At 42.6% G+C, this 17,502-nt stretch overlaps 1 protein-coding gene across 9 annotated transcripts in view; it reads left to right on the top strand.

Moving 5' to 3' along the window:
• Nucleotides 1-17,502, top strand: part of pum1 (pumilio RNA-binding family member 1) — a 56,195-nt gene that overhangs the window by 25,152 nt on the left and 13,541 nt on the right. For 5 of the 9 annotated variants that reach the window (XM_080443322.1, XM_080443316.1, XM_080443319.1 and 2 more), the window contains 6 exons: nt 2,040-2,182; nt 3,405-3,546; nt 4,134-4,268; nt 10,205-10,519; nt 14,632-14,883; nt 16,523-16,793. In XM_080443322.1, the coding sequence (XP_080299448.1) occupies nt 2,040-2,182; nt 3,405-3,546; nt 4,134-4,268; nt 10,205-10,519; nt 14,632-14,883; nt 16,523-16,793 (1,258 nt within the window). The remainder of the gene's footprint in view (nt 1-2,039; nt 2,183-3,404; nt 3,547-4,133; nt 4,269-10,204; nt 10,520-14,631; nt 14,884-16,522; nt 16,794-17,502) is intronic. The other 4 variants (XM_080443323.1, XM_080443320.1, XM_080443317.1 and 1 more) reach the window with 2 other exon arrangements.

Below are 17,502 nucleotides of genomic sequence, written 5' to 3'. Positions count from 1 at the left end.
GCACCCCGAAACAATATATTGGGAATTGAATACATGAAACAATCACCTGTGCGTCCAGTCTCAAAGACCTGGTGAAATGGCTTTTTTGGTCATTTTATTTTGAAGTTACTAACCTAAAATGTTTTCAGATGCATATTAATAATACACCGTCTGGACCTCATCTTGAATGAGATTCAAAATGGAGTAGGTCTGTAATGAAAATGAGGTGTGTTTGGAGGAAGGTGCAGCTATGGCCGGGGTTCTCAAACATTTTTATACCACAACCCCATATTATGAGGGGAATTCTTTGGCGACCCCATCATAAAACTAAGCCCGGCTGTGATTAAAAGCCAAGTCGAAAAAGTGAGTCTTAAGCAGGGACTGGGCGGATCTAATGTGAAGGGGAAGGTCATTCCAGAGCCTGGGGGAAGCCACTGCAAAAGCACTCACGCCCCTGGTTTTCAGTCAATAATGAGAGGTCAGCTGACCTTAAAGCTCTAGCTGGGTTATGGCGTTCAATAAGTTCAGCCAGGTAATGTTACATCGCAATCAAAATTCAACTCTGCGAGGGTACAGATGGAAACAAATGGACCTTTGGTCCATATATTCGTACCACATTTGGGGTATGTCCATATAATGCCCACGGATATGCTCTATAAGTGTGAAAAACATATTTTTCATTTCACTGCGTCTTAAATGCTTATTTGTGATGTGTGGGTCAGTGTGAAACACGCAGGTTTACCTGGGCTTTGGATGTATGGGTGAAGGTCAAGTGAAGACGGTTGTAGTGAGATTGGATCGGATTGATTACAGGTCAAATAGGCTAATAGATTACGTCCTCAAACATTTTCATGTCAAGGACCATGCTGATGCAATATGTATTTGGCTGCAGAACCCCATCTTGTGCCAGGTACACCATGACAGAAGATTTGTGTTGTTGTTCAAAATTAGCAGTAGAAGTATGAAATATGGTTGTAATGGTTAAACAGATTTGTATACTATAACAAATTTAAGCTGGGGATCCCAAGGAACCCCCGCAAGGCCCCCTGGGGGTCTCCGGACCCCACTTTGAGAACCACTGAAATAGGCTACAACACGAGACCTAAATTTGCAATTAAAATAACGTAATAAACTTCTCCACAGGCATTCCGCATATTTAGCGCCTGCTGTGTCTATTTCTGATCTCAACGAGCAGAAAGAAAGACAGACCTGTTCCTTTTTTATTAATAGAAGATGATTCATTTTGATTCGGCTTTTGGCAGCATTATTTCAGCAGCTGAATGTGGGCCGACTGTTTCTTTCCTTAACAGCTTTCATGGAGGTTATAGGCTCCAAAATGCATCTGTTTTCACGCCTCTCTCCATGGTCCTGAAGGAAGCTACATTGCCAGAGACCAACTAAACATATAGCGTATGGTAAAATAAATAAAGAAGTCAAATTTCAAATAGTCTGTCTGGTGCCTGCTATTCCAAAACACAACGACAGCCTTCTACTGTCACTTAGCAGAGTCAAGCAGGTGCTCTACTTGGAAACGGTGTGGTTAATTGTAAGAATGAAATTAGACACTATTAATGTAGATACACATAACGCAAATAAATTAATGTGAATTAATCACACGACATAAAGGCTCCTGGTGTGTTTAACCCATTAAGGCCTGAGGCCGATTCTACAAAATGTCTTCTAAATCCTAAAACGTTTTTTTTTTTTTAAAACTATGTTGCTGTAATATCAGTGATTCTCAAACTTTTTCATGTCAAGGACCCCCAAAATGATACGTATTTGGCCGTGGACCACCACTCAAAACATTTTGTTCCAGGGACCCCCAGAAGGAAAGTTTTGAGTTACAAATGTTTGCTTTGAAAATATATATATAGTCAAAGATTTGCACAAATTTTCACGATTTTTGAAAAATAGCAGATCTACAAGCTTGTGTATCTGCTATTTTTGAATAGCCAAAGAAATCTAAAAATGACACAGATGCGTTCCTGGTCTAACACGGATGCGTTCCCGAGCTTAATGGGTCAAGGAATGAGCTAATGGTGTGCGCTTTTTTCGCACAGGTCCTGCAGTGATGCCACCTCAGTACTATGGCGTGACCCCCTGGGGAGTGTACCCCGCCAACCTTTTCCAACAGCAAGCCGCTGCTGCCAACAACAACGCCAATCAGCAGGCACAGAACCAAGGACAACAGAACCAACAGCAGGTCGGGTCTATTTAGCCTTTTCCTATTCGGACTGGGCCCGCTGGCAAGGCTGGCTGCCATTTTCTGAAGTGGTTTTCTCAAAAAGGGCTTGCTCTGTGTCCCACTTGATGTGTGTTCAGTTTGGCCATTGTCCTACTTAGACAAGAAATGGGGCTGAGCAGTGTCATGACTTATCAATATAATATAATATGCATGGATTAAAGTTCTCAGTCGCCCCGTCTGATTTCACTCATTTTGATTCCATAGAAGAGTCAGCATGACACAGTAATGTCAGCATGACTTCTATGGAAGCGTGTCCTTGTAGATGGGCTATTTTCGGTTATTAGTTATTTTAAGATTAAAGAGTATTTGAAGTGGTCAAACGAGCGATAAAACAATCTTCCAGAAAACCCTAATGATCTCGGATATGTCTTGAAAGCAAAGGTCAAAGCCACGATCTGCAATTACTTCAACTGGCTGGCTGCCAATGGCTACCAAAACATTATAATTATTTTACATATTTTATTGTTTATGAAACGCAGCGCAGGTGTGTGCGAGGGGCGCTCCTTTCACGCCGTTTCACAAATCGTAGATTAGGACTTGGCCTAACAAAATGTTTCGTGAGATCTTATTTAGCTTTAATCCATGATTATGTACAATATTTATGATACAATATTTATGATGAACAAGTTATCTGTTGCTTCCCCTTTTTAAAGGTGGTGTAAGTGATATTATTTTGTTAAAATAAGTGTTAAATAGCTCTATATTCCAATTGAGCTTCCAATATTGATTTTAGAGTGTTTGTTCAGTAACAGGGGTCTTTGTCCAGAAAATATATTTTCTGTTTACTAAAGAGCAGTTTTTTATTTCATTTGTTTGTTTTTAGCTCTATAGCAATGATTACTATCATAGATACAAATAACCTTTTAACAAAACACCCCAAAAAAATGACTTAAAACATATCACTTAAACGCCCTTTAACCTGTTATTTAGAAGCCTTTAGAAATAATATGACAAAATGCATATTATTGATGTTTTCGCCGTAAATAGTACACATTTAGTGACAATATTTTTACATCACCCACCTCTCCATTGACTTGTTCATATCTTTTTAGGTGTGTTGCTTGTAGACGAGGAGCAAAGTAGGGATGAATTGAATGTTTCCTTCCTACTGTCTGGGTTGATCATTTTAACTGATCAGAATATGCTCACTCATATCTTCTCCTGGTGCGTTCGATCGCAGGTGATGCGTGGCGGAGGCAACCAGCGACCTTTGACCCCGAGCCAGGGTCAACAGAATCAGCAGCAGAACGACCAGCTAGTTGCGGCCGCGGCGGTCAACTCAGCCCTGGCCTTCGGACAGGGACTGGCAGCTGGAGTGCCTGGTGAGTGTGACTCATTCTACTATACTTGTGGGGACATTTGGTGCTCACACAAGTATATTAATAAACAATATTAGTACACACACACATACAGGTTTGCGTCACTATACTTCTGAGGACATATGTCATTTTTGGACTTTGATTCTATGAATGCCATGTTTTATGAATTTAGCCATTTCTAACCGTAAACCTAAAGCCGAAAAATTGCAGATCTACAAGCTCTATCTACGCGTTGTGAGCTTGTAGATCAGCTATTTTCCGGTGCATGACACTGGCACTCTTGATTCCAACCCCTAAAACCTAACCTCTAAATGTCTAATCCTAACCCTCAACCTAAATCTTTTCTTAACTGTAACCCTATCTATTTTAACCACAAAACAACCATTTACACACACACACACACACACACACACACACACACACACACACACACACACACACACACACACACACACACACACACACACACACACACACACACACACACACACACACACACACACACACCAAAGGTGTACAGTACATTTATCCATGTGGGGTGTTGAGAGCCTTCTCATTACAGATGTTTTGTGTGTGTCCCGCTTCCCCAGGCTACCCTGTGCTGGCCCCGGCAGCCTACTATGACCAGACGGGAGCCCTGGTGGTCAACACTGGATCCAGGGGTGGTCCCGTACGCCTCATGGCCCCCGCCTCGGTCCTCATATCGCCCTCTGCAGCGCAAGCAGGTAAACACTGCACCTCTTTTACACTGCTCTTTAACAGCAGCATCTCTATGTGGACGTTTTGATTTTTATTTTGATTGAATACTTTATTAGTCAGAAATGTAAAGGATAACACAAAAAGGTCCTGGGGGACTTGTTTCCATTGTGGTCATATGTATTCAATTCATCAATGTAGCATACAAAATTAACATAATACATGTCAACAACAAATACAAACACTATTATGTACAAAAGAGATGGGGAACTTTACATTTACCTCCCATTTCCTGATGGTTTTTCAGGCCATTTTTTTAAAAAGAAACCAGTGTTACACATCCTTTAAATACCATCGTTTAAATACCAATCCCAGTGGCAGTGGGGTTTCTATCATATCGTTGACAGCGGGCAGAAACCTTGTATTTCCATATTTCATTTTTAGTTTTTTCCATTAAAGTAATGTCCCATTTTATATTTTGTTGCATGATAGTGTTGCGTGAAAATAGCAGTTGTACAAGCTCACCACACATCACATTGAGACGCGTTGAGCTTGTAGGTCTGCTATTTTAATAATATATTAATATTTAGATATTATATTATAAGTATTTAACCAATGAAAAGTATTAACAAGAGCTTTGTGAATAAATTAGAGCTACATTGGATCCCTTGTGACATAGTCAGTCTTTTTCCCCATTTATTGAAAAGTATCGCTTTTGGACGTTTCAGCCGACAGTGGCGTTATTATGGAGAACATTTAGATGAATGGGAAGTAGTCAGTCATTCATTCATTGCATAACAATGCATGTGAAATTAATCCCCCCGTCTGGAAAGGTCCGTGACCATAAGTTACAGAACATTGTTCCGCGTGTTTCTTTTTCCATATCTTGACTGACGGGCTCGCTCACTGCTGGACGTGATATGGGAATGATTTAGTGCCCATATCTTTGGCTGCTGATGTCGGACAATACAGCTGAATAACAATGCATTTTATGGGCCCAGTTTCTGCAGTGTAAGAAGTGTGCTCGGAAATCTTTTGGCTTACTATTGTTACTTGGGTTGTATATTGTTGGCGTAAAAAGAAAATTGCCAGCCGTTAAATTTGTTTGTATTCCCCTGCTTCCATGAAATAGATGCTGACTCTCTTCTCAGTGAATGTGTTTTGTTAGGTGGGGTCACTGGGCCTATCCTGAGTATGTACTATCTGGGGAGGCTTTTTGAGAATGCTTCAATCGTGTAGAGAAGGGATGAGTTGAGGCCGTTTCAGACGTTGAGCGAGTGACGCGGGCGTTCTCGCTTGGTTCAGCGGGGATCGCGCCGCGATCATTGTTGTTTTGTCCTCCTGCACGTAGCGGGGGAAAAAAAAAGCTGACCACAATCCAGCTCTTGCCGTCCGTGTGCACGAAACGAGCGCGAGAACTCAACTTCTCCACGTGTCCCAAATAATCACCCGTCTCTCATTGAAAATTAATTACTAAGGCGTGTCACTCGCTCCCTGTTGAAACGGCCTTTAGATTTTTTTATATTTTATTTGTGTTAGGTCTCCAATATTGATTTTAATATCAAAATCCATTTATTCATCCCTATGAAATTAACTAAATTCGGTCAAAGTTTCTTCTCGGTGGGTTGACCAATCAATCTGAATGTGCACATTGGCATATGCAGGGAGTGAGGATTATTAGCCTTTTAGCCACAGTCACTAGTCCATACGTATGGACTCGTTTTATAATATATTAACTACCCCCCAGTGCTTCACTTTGAGAAGCACTGATGAGTTGCAACCAAGATATGAGCTAATGGTACTGCACGGTCAATGGCCATTGATTTATCGTTTGCCTGCTGTTTTAACCACCACTGTACTTGGACCACAATTTTCCCATCTACTCAAAATCTCTACTCCAAAAAATTGCCGATCTACAAGCTCACAACATGTCGCAACGCTTGTAGATCAATTATTCTTGGAACCTCTGTGATGCTGGGGGTTCAAGTGGTTAAGTTTACAGGAGAAGGTGGCATAGGGCACAGCCGCATGCTCAAACACACGTGGCACATGTCACAGACGCACATTCACTTTCACTTTTGCAAGCGTGCAGACAGTAGTCCACGTGCAGAAGAAACCACTGCGCTAATCACAGAGTTGGTGCAGGATCCTTTCAGTTTGAGGATCTACTCCAGTTAGATCTTCTTTTTTTGGTTGAAAGATTGGTCCCAAAAAACATTGTTTTTTTTCTATTTAGATTTTGGTCAGTCATGCATATCTCTAATATACTGTAGTCTTTTCATAATGTCTGGAACTGTACCTAAAGAGCTAAGATCCAGGTCACACATGATTGAGTAGTAAAGGTTTCCTGAGCTTGCTTAAAGAAAACGTAATCTGTTAACCACTTAAAACCTTATATACTTGACCGGCTTTCCCCAGAGGTCTATACTGGTCCGTCTCCTTTTTTCCCTCTACACCAAATATCTTTGCTGAAGCTAGCTATTCTCTAACAAGCTCACAACGCATCAGGAGCCTGTAGGTCCGCTATTATCGCTGAAATAGGGAACTATGTGAGAGGGTTCATGTGGTTAAAGATTGCCTAACCACAGTCTTTCACCTAGTTTGTCACCCACGCACGTCTTTACAATACTGTACTTTGTGTACAGGTGAAAGTCTTTGTGGGTTGTTCACAGTTCATGGTTTATAATTTTCTAGTCCTATGACGTTTTGTTTAACTTTCAGGTGGAATGACGGGTGTGAAAGCTTAGACCCACGAGAGGGAACTGCTTTGTCAGAATCAGAAACTTTATTGTCACATCACAAGTTTACAGGTGTAAAACAGTGGTTGAAATTTGTCTTTGTTACATCTGTGATGTAATTAACAGTTAATATCGCATCCCCATAGTTGTACACAGCTGTAAGTCACAGAATCACTTCAGGAGTGACTGGTGGTGGAGGAGTTAATTGTTGACAGACGTGCGTACTGTAGTGTCACTCATATGGTGGTGACTCCACCTGGGCTAGAGACTGGAAACCCTGGTGCACACATATAAACTCATCTGCGTGCAGTTCTCAAGAGTACTGGAGAATTAGAAACGCAGAGTCATGATGACCTGCATGGAGAGACCTTGAACTTCCATTCATAACTAAATCTTACCGAGCCATATGGGAGGAGCCAAGCTCCTTTTTCTGTAATGTGCCATGGCTGCCGTAGGCCTGTAGCCCCTCAGTTTGGTTTTCTGCCCCTCAAAAAAAAAGCCCTGATGCCACAGTGGCCTTGATGCCCCGCCTACACTGCCCCAGCTGATTGTACTGTTTTCTCCTCAACTATCGATTTATTTTCGGAGTGATTCTTAGTAAACTATCGATAATTTTCTTAGCTTACCATGCAGTATACAGCCTATTAAGCCAATAACTAATGTATAATGCTGCTTTGATTACATATGAAAGAGTTAAGGTCCTTACACACCGGGGCGAATTCTTCATGCGAATAAATACGTTTTTTTTTTAAACCTTATAAAGTCAATACAAGCGTCCACATCAGTTTCGCGAAGCGAAAAAGCGTCTTTTAATTATTCGGAACGAGTCCGAATTTTGCGTATATTCGCATATTCGCCGGTGTGTAAGGACCTTTAGTGTTGACCGGACTGGCACAAACCTTTCGTTGTGTTATGGTAACTTGATGTTAAACGCACGCACAGGAAGTTTTGATGCTAAATGTATGCACAGAAGTTATGTTGCTAAACGGATACTTTTTAATGGATTCGGGGCTCATGTAAACAGATCTTCATTCGAGTTCATTTGAATTGACAAAAATCTCAGCATGTGAACGGAGCCAGTGTGTGCATGCGGCTACAGACACGAGTACACACACATCCTGGGGTGTTGCATTGCATTACTTTCATTGGTTGCATCATGCTGGCACATCTGTTCCATTAGGTTTCGTTCACAAAATGCCAAGCAGATTGGCAAGCAGACTGTAAACTTTGACCTCTTTATTGATAATAAACAAAAAATACATATATTGTCACACCATTATCAAAAGGGTAAAACGCTAAAAATCTCCATTGCGGTCCTTTCACATGTCGTAAATGATGTCGTGTTGCATGATGTGATGTGTATGTATGTATTTGCACTTAGGTCCACGCACCCAATGGTGCCAAAAGTGTCCTTGGGCATGTTAGTCCAAGCACCCATAGGTGGGTGGGTGGGGGGGGGGTCAACTTAATTCAATGCTGGTCAGAAATTACAGTTTAAAGTGGGCTTCCAAGACATTAACCTATTGATTGATTGATTGATTGATTGATTGATTGATGTACTTTATTTAGTAAGACATGAGAACATCAGTACATGGAAGTACAAATTATATATACAAAATTATATATACACAATACAAGGTCTACTAAACTGGAAGACTCATTAAGCACTGAGCTTGTTTAAGATGAGATCCCCATGCACACAAATCATGATGACATATAAGAGACAGACAGATATACACACTACTATACAGATTTTATTTATTTCTATCAAGTTTTATCTCTGTTCTGTTCAGAGCTTCTGTACACAACGTGAATCAGACTCACTTTTATTATCACATCACAGGTTTACTGGTGTAAAACAGTGGGTGAAATATATATTTTTTGTTTCCAGAAAGAAATGAAAAAAAAGGGGGGGCGGTATGCAGGGGAAGAAGAATAAATAAAAATGCCTTTTATCGCAACATTTCATCACATCCGTAAATAGATTTGGGATTGTCTGTTGTTACAGTCATTGCTCTCAACATCGTTTCTTCTTTAAATTGTGTACATTTATAGCATCGCTTGTGAAGAACTTTGTGATAACCTAGTATATCGTCTCTGTCGGGTGGAAACCTCATATGTCCAAAACTGGGACTTTTCAGGATTCAAATAAAAAAAAATGGCAAAAGTAGCAGATCGGTGAACTCAAAACGTGTCGCTTTGTGCTGCGTTTCGAGCCTGTAGATCTGCTACTATTGATTTTGACACTCTAGAATGATCACGTAGGGCAGCGGTCCGGGGACCACCAGTGGTCCTTGAGGGAGTTCCTGGTGGTCCCCAGCTAAATGATAGCAGAGTTGGTAACCAAATGGACCCTTATAGATCTTTAACTCTTGAGAGCGTAAAATGAAAGCAAATGGACCCATACGGGTCCATTTGCTTTCATTTTGCGCTCTCAAGAGTTAAATTATTGTTAAACATCTGCAGTACTTAATTAAAGAATTGTTATTTTGATCAACGTTTGCCTGTTATCTCTCCTATTGGTACCAACATCAACACAGCATGGAATTGTGGACAAAACATTCTAAAGGTCCTTACACACCGGGGCGATTTATTCGTGCGAATAATACGCTTTTTTAAAAAACCTTATAAAGTCAATGCAAGCGTACATGGCGCGAAAAAGCGGAAAAGCGAAGCGAAAAAGCGTCTTTTAATTATTCGGAACGAGTCCGAATTTTGCGTATATTCGCACATTCGCTGGTGTGTAACCGCCTTAAGTCTTGGGTTTGAGAGTCTTATCTCATCAAATGATGGTCCGTGGCTCAAATGCCGATAAATAAATAATGGACCTTGATATGAAAAGGGTTGAAAACCATTGACCATTGCATTAACACATTGAATGCCAAGAACGCATATATGCGTTCTTTGCGTTCTTTAGAATCCATCACTTGCTTGCCAAGAACGCATATATAACGCATATATAAAAAAAGAAAAACTTAAAAATTCTGTATCTCGGCTCCTGAGTACTTTTTTTTTTCTCAATGAAAAATCTCTGGCATAAAACAGCTAAAAAAATCTGAAATAACTCTGGCATTCAATGTGTTGATTTACGGGGGAAAAAAATATGGAGATAGAGGTTTCTGCCTGACACCAACGCTATATAAAACGTGAGAAATAAAGTACTAACCCCATAACTCATCTCTCTCTCTCTCTCTCTCTCTCTCTCTCTCTCTCTCTGTACGCTGTAGTTGCGGCAGCGGCGGCCTCAGCGGGCGGGGCTAACGGCGGCCTCGGGGGCGGGGGCAACGGCCCCTTCCGCACCATGCAGTCCCATCAGCAGCAGCAGCATCAGCAGCAGCAGCAAGGGGGCCCCGGCGGCGCGCTGGGCGGAAGCTCCTTCTACGGCTCCTCCTCGCTCAGCTCCTCCTCCCAGAGCTCCTCCCTCTTCTCCCAGGGCTCCGGCCAGCCCGGCGGCCCGGGCTCCGCCTCCCTGGGCTTCAGTCAGCAGGGCTCCTCCTCCCTCGGGGCCACGCTGGGAGCACTGGGAGGCTTTGGCACTGCAGGTTAGGAGCACAGCTTTAGGCCTCCATTTACTTTATGTAGTAATAATGATATTTATCATGGGAAATATTAATAATTTTATGAAAACAAAAAAAATATGTTGTATAAAATATTATTTTTGATAAAAAAAAAAAGGAATTATGCAAGTTGAAGGATTCATTTGACCATTAAAGGAGTAGTTCACCCCAAAAAATACTTATTTTCTATCAATTACTCACCCCATGAATCATGGAGATTTTGTAGATTTTCATTCCTAAGCTAATAATTTGATGACCGGCGGAAAGATGCAAATGTATCCGGTTGGAGACTCAAAGGAGACTCTTTGAGTCTCCAACCGGAGAGACCGCCGGTCATCAAATTATTGGCCTTGGAATGCGACAAAAACAAAAAAATCTCCATGAATTCAATGATTCATGGGGTGTGTAATTTTTGGGGTGAACTACTCCTTTAACATACCCAGAAAGACTATTGAGATCTTGAAACAGTATGATGTCAGATTGGTTAAAAGTGTATTGGGAAAAGCATTGAAATCAAAAGGCAGACAACTTTCAACTCTCTAACAACCAATGAAATGGGGGGGGGGGGAAGGGGGGGAATAACATGTCATAAATAAACGGATGATGAAACTGTAATAAATTTCATACAATTATTTCCCATGATAAATAGCATTATTGCTATACGTGCACCGAATCTACAAGCTCACAACGTGTCGCTCACAACGTTATGAATACATTTCTGTTTGGCTTTTAGGCTTCGTAAACTTAGTTGCACGGGGTAGATATGACGAATATCCATACAAATTTAATTAGAAAACATTAATAGTGTAAATAGCTGATCTATGATGTGATGCGTTTTGAGCTTGTAGATTTCCATTTTTTGGGGAAAATGTCGATTAGGTTATAATTGTGACCTAGACACGTCGTGAGCTAGACGCATAGATCAACTATTTCCGGCGCCCGACATGATGGGCAACCAAGCATAACTCAGCCTTCAGTGTTCGGTGGCATGGCAAGGATGTCCTCATTGTCCCATCGCTAACGTAGAAACCAGCACAGACCCGAGCGCAGAAATCATCTTAACGCCAGGGTGTGATCTCACGTGATTCATGGAATATTCTCACATCTTGCCAATCACAGCATAATCATGATTGGGCGTTGATAAATGTTGCCAGCTGAAAGCAGAAAAGTTTAAATATCACACCCAATAAATATTCTTGGTTTAGAGGCCTCGCCCCTAGAGTTTGATTGACATGGAGATGAATAAAACATCCAAGAGAAGCTTCTCTTGACCTCGAAATAGAAACGGCTTGCCCTCTCCTCGGTTACCGCAGCTATATCTGTCAAGCTTTTTCAATCATATCGAGTGAGAGAGATATTCCAACATCAATAACAGTCGGGGGGCACCCTGGCGGCTCACCTGGTAGAGAGCTCATAACCACATCAAGGTTCAGTCCTTGCTGCAGCCGGCCCGCGGTCAAATCCACCCCGAGGCCCTTTGCTGCATGTCCTATGTTTCTATATTAGTGGTTCTCAAACTTTTTCATGTCAAGGACCCCCACAATTATATGTATTTGGCCGCCTCAAAATCTCCAAATATTTTGTTCCAGGGACCCCCCAGAAGCAAAGATTTGAGTTAAAAAATTTCGCTTTAAAAGAATATAAATATATTAATTTGCACACATTTTCTCGATTTTTCAAAAATAGCAGATCTACAAGCTCATAGCGCGGCACTCGGTGCCGCGCTATGAGCTTGTAGATCTGCTATTTTTGAATAGCCAAAAGTGTAAAATAATGCTTTTTAGCTCAAATAAAAAAATGACACCGATGCGTCTGACTGCATTGGAGCCTTTATGTGGTATGCGCCTTAACCGCTAGGCCAGCGGCGCCTCACCTGTCTCTCTCCTCTGTCGCCATCCAGTAAAAGGCTTGAAAATGCCCTTGAAAATCATAATAATAGCACATTTGTGGAATAATAGTTCGAAAGAGAGCTACATTACAATAAAGTTTGTCAGTGAGGTATTGTGAGTGAAGAGGATATTAAAATGGAGGGGAAAGCTCACCGGGTCCCTAATGCACACGTCGGGCGCCCCACGTCTTGACGATTAGTGTATACTGGAACAGCCAATTACTTATTTATTTTGGCAGCCTGATAAATGGCATCTGAGGAAGTTGGGGGGGAAAAACACATTATAGGACAAAATCACCTGAGTCATCCGTAGGCGACAACAAATGAAAGAAATTAAAACCGTTTAAAAAACACTTAACCCTGTTAATTGCAAACAGTTTGAAGTAAGGGATATGCGACACATAGTCAATGTAGTCCTTTATAAAATACAATATTTTGCCGTGGGCTACACTATTTTTAATTGATGAATATGTGGCTGCATATGCTTAGATGCCGGTCAGAATATATGGTCTGGGGTGCCTGTGGCCTTCTGCATGGTTCCCCAATAGGCGGCCCACGGGCCATTTGCGGCCCGCGAGGAGCAACTGTACGGCCCGCACCGACCCCTGTCAAAAAAAAACCCCCCCACAAGCCCCAATCTGTTCGCAGGTGCAATGTTGTGGCGCTCTGCTTACTACCCTAGACATAATTTGGCCCTTGGGGGAAAACCAATTGAGGAACCCTGGCCTACTGGTTAAGGCGCATGCCACATATAGGCTCTAATGAATTCTTGACAGCGAGTCGCAGGTTCGATTCCCGAGCCTGATGACCTTTTCTGCGTGTCACTTCCCGACTCTTATCTGTTTCCTGTCATTCTCCACTGTACTCTCCAAATAAAGCCTTTAAAAATATATATATATATATATGGTCCCAAAGCCCACACCGACTCGAAAATGTGACTTGACATGAGGTTTGATCGCAGCCTGTCCAAATTCATAAATCTAGAGCTTCACGTGGAAAATGACCGTACTACGCCCAGTTTTCTACGTTTGTTTCGTTAAATGAGGGCCATTGTGTATTTGCCTGGTGTCCTTGTGACCCGGTGTCCTGGTGTACTTAACCGTCTAGCGAAGGGACCTGGGGAATGCCAGGTGAATACAATTAACTCGGTAGTCTGCTGCTTAATGTATTTGGTCAAATTGGAACGGACTGAGATTAATTGAAAGTGTGTGGAAGTTATCAAAGTGGGTAACCTCGTCAACTGTTGACCGAAACGCTGTGGGACAAAATCTTTAATAACCTACTAAATCACTTCAAAGTGGGAACAATCCTCCGCACTGAAGGCGCTGGGCTGTTCTCAGTGAAGAATGGTTCAACTGTCCCCGGTCAGCGTTGCCAGGTTTTTTGCGAGAGAAATAAGCAACCAGGTCTATGAAAACGAGCTCAAAAGAAGCGACTTACACATGAGCACTTTAAACCTATCCACAAGTTTCCTAGGGCAGGGGTCTTCAACAGGGGGTCCGGGACCCCAAAGGGGTCCTCGGAGTTACTACAGGGGCTCCGCCAAATGTTGAAAAATTTTTTTTGAATCTGAAGCACAATTTTATACAATATAGAGGGGGTCCCTGCTTCATCTCTCTCTCAGCTAGGGGGTCCTTGGCCTGAAAACGTTGAAGACCCCTGTCCGAGGGCGTTGTGGGCATCACTTCCTGTCGATTTGATCAGGTATCGGGGATCAAATTGACAGGAAGTGATGCCCACAATGCCCTAGGAAACTTGTGGCTACACATCGGCTATTTTCTACAAGCTAGGACACGTTGTGAGCTTGTAGATCTGCTATTTTTTAAACATCTGGGGGGGGGGGGGGAAAGTTACACATTTTAAATATTTTTGAAACATTTTAACACAAATCTGGTACGGGGGTCCCTGGCACAAAATATTTTCAGATGGGGGTCCGCAGACAAATACATTAATTTGTGGGTCCTTGACATGAGGATGTTTGAGAACCACTGGTTTAAACAACCCAAAATAAGCAACTACACTTTAGAAACAAGCCCAAAAAAAACACAACCCGCAACTACGCATATTTTACAAGCACCTTTTTAAAGGAAAAACTAGCCAAACAAGTCGCTTATAATAAGCATACATGGCAACACTGGTCCCTGATTCTTCCCACCCAGTGAGAAAACACACAAGCTTTATTCATCTGTGCACTTGTGTCTCCCCCTAGTGGCCAACTCCGGCGGTGGCAGCGGCTCCAGACGGGACTCCCTGACGGGCAGCAGTGACCTGTACAAGCGCACGCCCTCCAGCCTCACCCCCATTGGCCACGGCGGCTTCTACAACGGCACCCTGGGCTTCAGCTCCTCCCCCGGCCCGGTGGGCATGCCCCTGCCCAACCAGGGCCCCTCGCACTCCCTCACACCCCCGCCCTCCCTGTCCAATCACAGCTCCTCGTCCAACCTCAACCTCGGTACGTACGGTACGTGCCTTTATGTATGTTTATTTGTGTGTGTTTGTGTGTATTTTCATATCCAAGAAACATGTCTGTTTGTTTGTTACATTAGGGCTGCAACTATTGGAATTATTTTGTAATATTCGATTTGTTCGATTAACTATTGCAGTGGTTCTCAAAGTGGGACCCGGGGACCCCCAGGGGTCCTTGAGGGGGTTCCAGGGGGTCCCCTTCTAAATGTGTTAATACTGCTGCATCACAATGGTTTTAACCCCTTTATCCATATTTTATACGTTGGATATTCAATATTAGCAGATCTGCTATTTTTTTATATAAAATTTGAATAATTTGGAAGATTTCTTTTTCATAAATCCTCTCTTCTGGGGGTCCCTGGCACAAAATCTTTTCAGATGGGGGGTCCGTGGCCAAATAAATAGCAATTTGGGGGTCCTTGACATGAAAATGTTTGATAACCACTGCTCTATTGTCTATCACCTTCCCTCTGAGCGCCACTTCTTTTCAGCTGAATTTGGAACGCTGAATTGCAATTAAAAAACGGTTGCACCTTCCAATGCAGACAAATGGCTTAGCTCCCCTGGTTTGGTTCATTAATCCCTGGCCGACAAGCCGGCAGGACGGGTACAACCGCTTAATTGGGTGTTTTAATCGACCAGTGGCCAAAAGCCAGATGGCCTTCAAGGGGAGCCTCACCTCAACCAGCTCACAAAATTAAACATAATGCAACATTGTTTTAAAGGTGTACACAGCTTGATGGGATGAAACGATTGTGTGCAAACCGTGTGGGCATGTAAACTGAATAAATATTGAAGTGGTGGTGATAACTATTAAGACATTTATTTAAAACATTTGAATATATCAATCAGACAATTATGTTATTTATCAGGCTGTTATTTCTTTATTCATGACAGTCATGAGAAATGTGACTCTTGCTAGTTTTCGTTTCCTATCAAGTAGTAAAATAATTTAAAGGCAACATCATTGATGGGCCCTGATGTGTCTTACATTGCGTGTCTTTGGTGTGCGATGACTTAATTGCACATGGGTACACGGTGATGTAGATGTAAACATGATTTATACACAGTAAATGATGTATTGATCAGCCCTCACGGTGTGATACTAATCGCAGACACAAATCTTTCAATTTCACACTGTTGTGCCCACACCAGCCCTGAAACCTGATTGATATTTTGTCATACGGCAGTGTCCTGCACCCAAAAAATAGTGGATCTGCAGGCTTGAGCTTACAAGTAAGTAAGTAGGTCGGAGAGGCTTTTTGTTGGTATCAGCCGGGAACGTGGGAGTTTATCCCTGTTGCACTTAGACCCCTGGGAGATGGAATGTTGAGGTGGAGCGCCACACCTACCATCAGCTCCCAGTACTTACCGCACGATTTGCCGCACCCAAGCTGTGCTACTCATACTACTGAGTTGGCGGTGCCCAGGATCGAACAAGGCGAGAGCTTTACCAACTGAGCTACCCGGACACAAATTGCAGATCCACTATATTTGGCACAGGACCCCATCGTATGATGAAATATACATTTGCAATTACTTTTTAACTATTGGTTTATTTATTGTCAAGTCTTTCCACAGCCAATCTCCCACATCCTCTCAACCTTTTCTTTTCCTCAACTCCCACCCCCCAGGAGGCCTGACCAATGGCAGCGGGCGCTTCATCTCGGCGGCGCCCGGCGCCGAGGCGAAGTACCGCAGCGCCGCCAGCTCCGGCTCCTCCCTCTTCTCACCCAGCAGCCAGCTGTTCCCGTCGTCGCGGCTACGCTACGGCATGTCGGACGTGATGCCGTCGGGCCGCAGCCGCCTGCTGGAGGACTTCAGGAACAACCGCTACCCCAACCTGCAGCTGAGGGACATCGCCGGACACATCATGGAGTTCAGCCAGGACCAACATGGCAGCAGGTACACACACACAGGGGTGTCACGATTATGACATTTTAATCATTGCGATTATCGATTCAATTTAAACCCATGCCAATAGTGAAAATAAATAATGTATTATGGCCAAAATACACCATATTTATTATTTTACACTCAAAATGGTGGATATAGCCTATCTACAAGCTGTTTCCAGTTGGTCAATTATTATTTTAATATTAAAGCATTTGAAGTGGTCAAACTAGCAATATGCTCAGAAGCATCTTCCATATAATCTTAATAGTCTCGGATATTTCATATAAAAACAAAGGTTAAAGCCTCAATCTTTGATTTCCTCACCTTGGTTGGCAGTATGTAGAACAGCACGAACAATATTACTAAAACATCATCATTTTACATATTGTGTTAATTATTCAGGAAACGGCGCATTAGGACTTGGTCATACAAAATGTTTCAGTCGTGAGATTTTATTTAACTTTCATCCATGAGAATACATGGCCACAACCACCAGCAGTCCCTGGCTCTGATACGGACCCGGGGGGGGGGGGGGCGCTAAGTTATTCCAGCCCCTGTAATAACCAAGCAGCCTTTTTCTGGGTCTCTTTGGACTCGGCTTGACAATCAGAGAGGCAGACCTTCGCCTCTGGAATGCACCAGTAATACACCATGACGTTCTGTCTGGCACATTCCAAACATTCTCTCTCCCTCTGGTCTGCCCTCTTAAACTCCACTC

This window comes from Gymnoscopelus braueri, assembly GCF_963280865.1.
Source record: "Gymnoscopelus braueri genome assembly, chromosome: 11".
Taxonomy (NCBI): Eukaryota; Metazoa; Chordata; class Actinopteri; order Myctophiformes; family Myctophidae; genus Gymnoscopelus; species Gymnoscopelus braueri.
Note: the sequence above shows the minus strand (reverse complement) of the source record. Positions and strands in the feature narration are given on the sequence as shown.